This window comes from Ursus americanus, chromosome 18, assembly GCF_024610735.1.
Source record: "Ursus americanus isolate L20-20 chromosome 18, mUrsAme1.1.p, whole genome shotgun sequence".
In the NCBI taxonomy this organism is placed as follows: domain Eukaryota; kingdom Metazoa; phylum Chordata; class Mammalia; order Carnivora; family Ursidae; genus Ursus; species Ursus americanus.
The window spans coordinates 11,927,958-11,935,662 of NC_142144.1; the positions used below are offsets into that span (position 1 = coordinate 11,927,958).

At 43.1% G+C, this 7,705-nt stretch overlaps 1 protein-coding gene across 1 annotated transcript; it reads right to left on the reverse strand.

Moving 5' to 3' along the window:
- Positions 1-379: 379 nt before the first annotated feature.
- Positions 380-1,577, reverse strand: LOC123788061 (olfactory receptor 1G1-like). Its single transcript, XM_087869674.1, has 2 exons — positions 1,509-1,577; positions 380-1,303 (listed from the first exon to the last, which is right to left on the reverse strand). The coding sequence occupies exons 1-2, from the start codon at positions 1,575-1,577 to the stop codon at positions 380-382; spliced, it is 993 nt and encodes a 330-aa protein (XP_087725800.1).
- Between the last annotated feature and the right edge of the window lie 6,128 nt (positions 1,578-7,705).

The window sequence follows — 7,705 nt, forward strand, 5'->3', positions numbered from 1 at the left end:
TCCCCTCTTTTTTGGGGGGAAGAATTTATAAGCCTACACTGCACTCCTGTTGAGACTTCTCCTAGAAAACAGGTGTTTCCTGGCACTTTGGATGTTCCCAACTCTAGACTGAATCTGCTTGGATACATATACCTATTCATCAAGTCACCTCATAGGGACTGCTGGTCACTCACTTTCTCCAGGCTGAAGTTCTGTCTAGTTCTGTCCAGGCTAGTTTGTCCTATTCCAGTCCTGCAAAGCCTGTCTTCACTTTCTTGCATCTGCTTGTAAGGCTAAGCTTCCATCCTGTCAGGAATGTGAGTTTTTCAAATTTATAATGGAAAAGTCTTGAGAAGAAGGCATGTTGAAAATCTGAGCTTCTACTCTGGGGAAGGACTCTTTATGGGGTGGAACATCTTCCCCAGGCAAGGAGTTGCCACAAAGCCCCCTTCATGTCTCTGTTCCTCAGGCTATAGATGAAGGGGTTCAGCATGGGGGTGACCATTGTGTATACCACAGATGCCACCATTCCCGTGTCTGCTGAGTAGGAGGATGAGGGCTGGAAATACACCAGAAAAAGTGTCCCATAGAAGAGAGTGACCACTGACAGGTGAGAGCCACAGGTCGAGAAGACTTTGTGCTTCCCCACAGCCGAGGGGACCCTGAGGATGGTGTGCATGATGTGGGCATAAGAGACCAAGACACAGGTGAGAGGGACCACACCCGAGAGGGCTGCTTCCACAAACATCGTGACTTGAAAGATCTGGGTGTTTGAGCAGGCAAGTTTGAGGAGAGGGAGAAGGTCACAGAAAAAGTGTGGGATGGAATGGGAGGCACAGAAGGAGAACTGAGACATGAGGAGGGTGAGTGAGAAGGCCAGGAGGTGGGCACAGAGCCAGGATGCGGCGACCAGCAGCAGGCAGCGTTGGGGACACACGATCGTGGTGTAGTGGAGAGGAAGGCAGATGGCCACGTAGCGGTCATAGGCCATCACGGCCAGCAGGAAGTCATCCAGCAGGGCCAAGGCTATGAAGAAGTACATCTGCACGAGGCAGCCAGTGTAGGTGATGGTGTGGTGCTGTGTGACGGTGTTCACGAGCACCTTGGGGACGATGGTGCAGGAGAAGCACGTATCGATGAGGGACAGGTTAGCCAGGAAGAAGTACATGGGGGTGTGGAGGTGCTGGTCAGAAACTATGGCCAGAATGATAAGCAGGTTCCCCAACACGGTGACCAGGTGCATGGCCAGGAAGAGCCCAAAGAGGAGAGGCTGCTGCTCTGGGTGATGAGAGAAGCCCAGGAGCAGGAAGTCAGAGATGCTGGTGTGGTTTCTGATTTCCTTAAAGTAGAGAAATTGGAGGAGAATTTTGCTTAAATAAAGGTAGGCTCTGAATAGTACAGACTGCAAGGGCTTTGATCTGTTTTCCTCTATTCTTTGAGGAGGCCACTGAAATTCATGAGCAGTTATGATGGCAGGTGGGCAAATATGGACAATTTGAGGACTGTGGACTATGGTAATTAGGCATCATGGTAGAGTATAACTTGGTTTCTAGATTCTTGTCCTGCGTGTGTGTGAACGAGGCTGAACTGGTTTTCATCTGATTGACTCTCTCCAAGATTTAATTCCTTTTTCAACTTTAGAACACTTTTTCAATCTTATCGCTCTACTGTGGAGTCCTTTGGAGTCATGCATATCCTAAGATAACAGGTAACACAAGATGATCCTTCTGTGTGTGAGTGTGTGAGTGTTTGAGAGAAATGGAAGGTGTGCTAGGAGTGTGGCGTGTCTTTGTGTTTGAAGACTATTCCAGTGAGTTACCTGGGTATGAAAACTCCTTTAACTGAATAATGAAGGGAGTCAATGAAGGGAGCGCTGTTTCCATGATCATCATCAACTTCTCTATCAAAGTCATGTTTTAAGATCAGAGTCTTTGAAGAGTCTAGAGACAGGGAGTCCTTTATCTGCTGTTCTCTGAGTGTGTTCTTGGGCAAGTTACTTAAGCTCCCTGAGTCTCTGTTTCCTCATTTGTACAAATGTACTTGCTTCATAGAATCGCTGAAGCTCTTGTGATAACATCAGGGAGGACTGGCTTTGATTAACGGGTGATTGTTGCTGTCACTGTTGGTAGGAGTTGATAAGATGTGAGCCTGGGACCCGTGATGCAATGGTTAGCAGCAGACAGCCTGATTTATAGCTTTGCTTCTCACATGCCTTTTTTCACTTTGGTAAGTGTCCCCTTTAAATTTGTTTTTGTGTTTAGATGCAGAGAATGATGCCACTTGATAGGTTTGTTGAGGGGACAAACGCTGAATCAATGGAGGTTTGTCTTAACGAATAAAGTTTCATTAACATCATGAAACCATGAAATTCTTTGATTCATGATGTCATGGTGTGCACTCAAAAAGAGGAATCCCAATGTCCCTGTTTGATGGTGTGAAGGAATACATGTGCTGAAAGGCCAGGGCGGCATGAGAAAATGTCATATTTGTGGAGTGTGGGCATTAATATACCCTTTCTGAGGTCTGACAAAATTTCTCCACTCTTTATGTGTGATTTTGAGAAAGTTATTTTGCCTTTCTGCTCTTCAGTTTTCACATCTGTTTAAATGAGTAATAGTAGAGTTTACTGTACATAGTGGTGAGGATGAAATTAGATAATGATTATGAGATAGTTAGACCAAGGCTGGCACATAGTAAGTGCTCAATAAATATTAGCCATTGTTGTTACTGTTGTTAGTACACGAGGGTGCTCCATCCCAAGTCATTGCTCCTGGCCGCTGCCTGAGAGGAGGTGGGCTTGTGAATTGTGACATGTGAGATAAGAATCACCATCATCATCCCCATCACTATCCTTGGGTGGTTATAACTTTTCACAGAACTGTCCCTGACAAAGCCTCTGCTTTGGCATCTGGAAACCCAGCGTAAACATGGTCAAACAACTTAATCAGGCAAAGCCCAAGTATCATTAACTGTACAATGGGAAGAAATAAGTATATTTTATACAGTTATTCACTGACTCTGATTTAAAAAAAGAAAGGGTGTGAACAGGTTTGATGCCTTGTGAATGGTGGCAGTGGATGAGAGTGTGTATAGGCCTAGGGTGGTGGCCGAGAACGATTATGGGAACCATATCGGCCTGAGGTCACAAGACCTGGTGCTGTGATTGTGAGGTCGATGATGAACATGAAAACGACGTGCCCTTTATTGATAAAGTACTTTTCTGTTTGCAGAGTTCTCATATCCAGGGGTTTTGTGACTGCGCAGGTGCTATGTTCTGGTCACTGTGGACTTGAGGAAGGGTAGCCTGAGCCTCGCTCTCCATAGTGACCTCAGGCTGAAGCAGCAAGAACCTGGTGAACATCTGAGTTAGGTTCTGCTTATGGAGATTAGGAGAACTGGGAAGTGATCAGCAGAGAGAGATGTAGGAAAGAAAAGGGGAAAAGGAAAAGGAGAAGCTCTAATTGTGTGTTGTGTGTGTGTGCACGTGCACACGCGTGCATGCATGTGCATGTAGGTCTCGGGTAGATGGTGGTCTTCTTCCCCATCCCTGTGCCTGGGTGCTTACCTGGAGATGCTGGCCAGCCTCATACCCTGACCCTGTCACCGCAGAGGTTGGATTCCCTGCTCCTTTGCTTCTCTGGGAAGACGTGATTGGAGCCATGGAGCCCTTCCCTCTCTGCTGCAGCTGCATAGACTGAGCACTCAGGAGGACTGCCCACTATTCACAGGCAGTATCTCCTGGGACCCAACCTCAGACTTCCTAGTTAGAGACAAGATGAGGCAATTCTAGACTGGGGCCCCTCGAGTCCCCTCGGTGTCTGTTTACCCCCCTTTCCAGGCGACTAGGGCTGGGATCCATGGAGGCACTTGTAATTGTTCCCTTGGGTGAGGTGCAGGTTGGATTTGTCATCTTCAGCCTGTCCCCATCATGGAGTAAACACCTTCTAATGAGAGCTTAGTCCTCGTGGATGAAACATGGTAGGTTCCAGAAAACGAATAAAGAGAAAAAAATAGATTGAAGGTCACAATTGTTGCCTTCAAATGGCATGTTGAAGGGGGGCATTCTCATTCTCTAGGACCCCAGTAGCCAGTAAATGGTCAACATGTAGAATCTACAGAAGGCCACAGTGCTGGGTATTTGTGCATATACATACTTATCGTTGTTGTAAATCTGTTTTATGTACAGAAGTGTTACTTATAGGGGCGCCTGGGTGGCACAGCGGTTAAGCGTCTGCCTTCGGCTCAGGGCGTGATCCCGGCGTTGTGGGATCGAGCCCCACATCAGACTCTTCTGCTATGAGCCTGCTTCTTCCTCTCCCACTCTCCCTGCTTGTGTTCCCTCTCTCGCTGCCTGTCTCTCTCTCTGTCGAATAAATAAAATCTTAAAAAAAAAAAGTGTTACTTATAAAACATGTATGTGTGGGGCACCTGGTGGCTCTGTCTGTTCAACATCCAGCTCTTGATTTCGGCTCAGGTCATGATTTGGGGGTCATGAGACCGAGCCCCAAGTTGGCCTCCACACTCAACTGGGAGTCAGCTTGAGATTCGCTCTCTCCCTCTGCCCCTCCCCACCTCTAAAATAAATAAAGAAATCTTAAAAAAATAAAATATTAATGAAGAGGGGGTAAACAGAAGGGGAAATGAAGCATGAGAGACTATGGACTCCGGGAAACAAACAGGGCTTCAGAGGGGAGGGGGTTGGGGGACTGGGATAGGCCGGTGATGGGTAGTAAGGAGGGCACGTATTGCATGGTGCACTGGGTGTTATATGCAAACAATGAATCATGGAACATTACATCAAAAATTAATGATGTACTGTATGGTGACTAATATATCATAATAAAAATAAAATATATATGTGTCATTTAATAAATGATAATAAAATAATATCCATACTCTTTCCTTTCAGATTTACTATTGTAGCAATATGTTAGAATGACAGTATTTCTATCACTTGGAGTCCCCCTTTGTGCTTCTCTGAGCACATTTCTTTTCCTCCTCTATTAGAGGAAACTGTTATTGTGAGTATTGCTATAGTTTTTCTTTCTTTTTTTTTTTTTTTAATAATGATTTTTTATTATATTATGTTAGTCACCATACAGTACATCCCCGGTTTTCGATGTAAGGCTCGATGATTCATTAGTTGCGTATAACACCCAGTGCACCATGCAATACGTGCCCTCCTTACTACCCATCACCAGTCTATCCCATTCCCCCAACCCCCTCCCCTCTGTGGCCCTCAGTTTGTTTCTCATAGTCCATAGTCTCTCATGTTTCATTCCCCCTTCTGATTACCCCCCCTTTCTTTATTGCTATAGTTTTTCTTATAATTTTACCATACATGCATATCTGATGAAACTATTCATTGTCTGATTATGCATGTTTTTGTCCTTTATGTGATTGGAATTACATTTTTTGTTTTTTTTGTAACTTGCTTGTTTTTGTCAATGTTACATTTTTTGAGGTCCATTCATGCCTGTGCATGGAGCTGCATGTCTGGTGCAAGCCAGTAATCCCCCGTCAGCTGTATTTTTATGTATTTCAGAATTTTTGTGCTTGAAGTGGTATGTTATGGAGTGTATGACTGTTTGAGCTGGTTTCGATATGGCACTCCATTAACCAAACACACGCCATCTCTGCTGCAGAATGAACGACTATCCATACCATGTAGGACTAGTGAAGACTGGAAGTATCATCATTTCAGGTCACATCAGGTGGTTGTTACTGAGCTTGCTACAGACCTTTGAAAAAACTGTTACCAGAGCTTTTGGTATGTCAGAACTGCAGATGTTATGGTGAGCGATTAGTGGTATCTCTTCTGTCTCTTTAAAACTAATTCTTAAAATCAGTGAAAGATAAGATACATACACAACACTGCACAGAATGTAAGTATGTGGCTCCGTGAATTATTATGGGGCAAATGCCGTGTGTCTCCTCCCACATCAAGAAGTAGGAGTTCTTCTTGCTGCCAGTCACTGCCCTTTCTCCTCCTCCGGGTCAAATAGCCACTTTTCCCTAACATTTTATTTTAGTTTTGCCTGGTTTCAAACTTTGTATAAATGGGATCACCTACTCTATTCTGTTTAGTGTCTGATTTCTGTTACTGAACATTTGACCTCGTGAGATTCGTTTAGAGTGTCGTGTGCAGCTATGGTCCGTTCGTGTTCATCATTGTAAGATGTTCCATTATACGTGGATGTTAGGCATTGCTCGATCTATTGTTGAAGGAATATCCAGTTTTTGACTCTTAGGAAAAATGATGTGATGATCACTGTCATATGACTTTCTTTCCTGTAAGAAACGCAGAACAAGTTCGACCATGTTAAGCACTAAGTGTACATTTTAGGACTGTTGAATATATTCACATCGTTGTGCAACAGATTTCCAAAACATTTTCATCTTGCAAAACAGAAACTCTCTACTTATTGTTCAACTCCCCATTTCTCCCCACCCCAGCTTCTGTGTCTATGAATTTGACTGCTTTGGATACCTTATGTAAGTAGATTCATATAGGGTATTTGTCTTTTGGTGACTGGGTTGTCTCACTTAGTATGTAGTGTCAAGTTTCATCCATACTGTGGTATGTGACAGGACTTCCTTCCTTTCAAGGCTGAATGGTTGTCTATTGTATGTATATGCCACATTTTGTTTACCCGTTTATCTGTGGTTGGACATTTGGGTTGTTTCCGTATCTTGGCTGTTGTGAACAATGCTGCAGTCAACATAAGAGCGCAGATATCTCTTCCAGATCCTGATTTCAGTTCTCTTATACCCAGAAGTATAAGATTTTTAGTCATTTTTTTCTGTTTTTGAGAGTGCCTACTTATTTTTTCTTTGCGTTTTCTGTTCTCTTATTTTTCTTGATTTTTCTTCTTGACTTATTTAACTCTTTAAGTATTCTGTATGTATAAATCCCTTGTTTATTGTATGTGTTAAAATATTTTTTCCAGCCTGTTTTTCTACTCACTTTTAAGTCATATTTTTAAGGTAATACATGTTTTTCATTTTAATTTCATTGAATTCACCAATATTTTTCTTTTTGTTAGTGCTTATTTCATTTCTGGTTTAAGATATTCTTTAAAAAATTTTTTTTTATTATATTATGTTAGTCACTATACAGTACATCTCTGGTTTCTGATGTAAAGTTTGATGATTCATTAGTTGCGTATAACACCCAGTGCACCATGCAATACGTGCCCTCCTTATCCAAGGTCAGGAAGATCTTTTCCAGTGTCCTCTCTTAAAAGCTTTCTCATTTTGCCTTTTACATTTAGGCTTTTAATTCATCTGGAATTTTTTTTTTTTTTAAGAGAGGGAAGGGGGATGGGGAGGAGCAGAGGGAGAGGGAGAGAGAAAATCTTAAGCAAGCTCCATGCCCAGCACGGAGCCCCGTGTGGGGGGCTCCATCTCATGACCCTGAGACCACGACCTGAGCTGAAATCCAGAGTTGGATGCTTAAACAACTGAGTTGCCCAGGCACCCCATCTGGAACTGATTTTTGTGTTGTAAAGCTAGTGTCTAATATTTTTTACATCCAGACACCCAGTTGTCTTAGTATCCATTCGCTGTTTCTACACTGTCTTGTAAACTATAGCTTGATAGCTTTTATATCTGGCAGAGAAAGGCTTCCCACTTTGTTCTTCCTTGAAAATTTCTTGGCTAATCCTTTTTTTTTTTTTTTTTTTTTTAGATTTATTTATTTCTTTGAGAGAGAGCATGAGCAGGA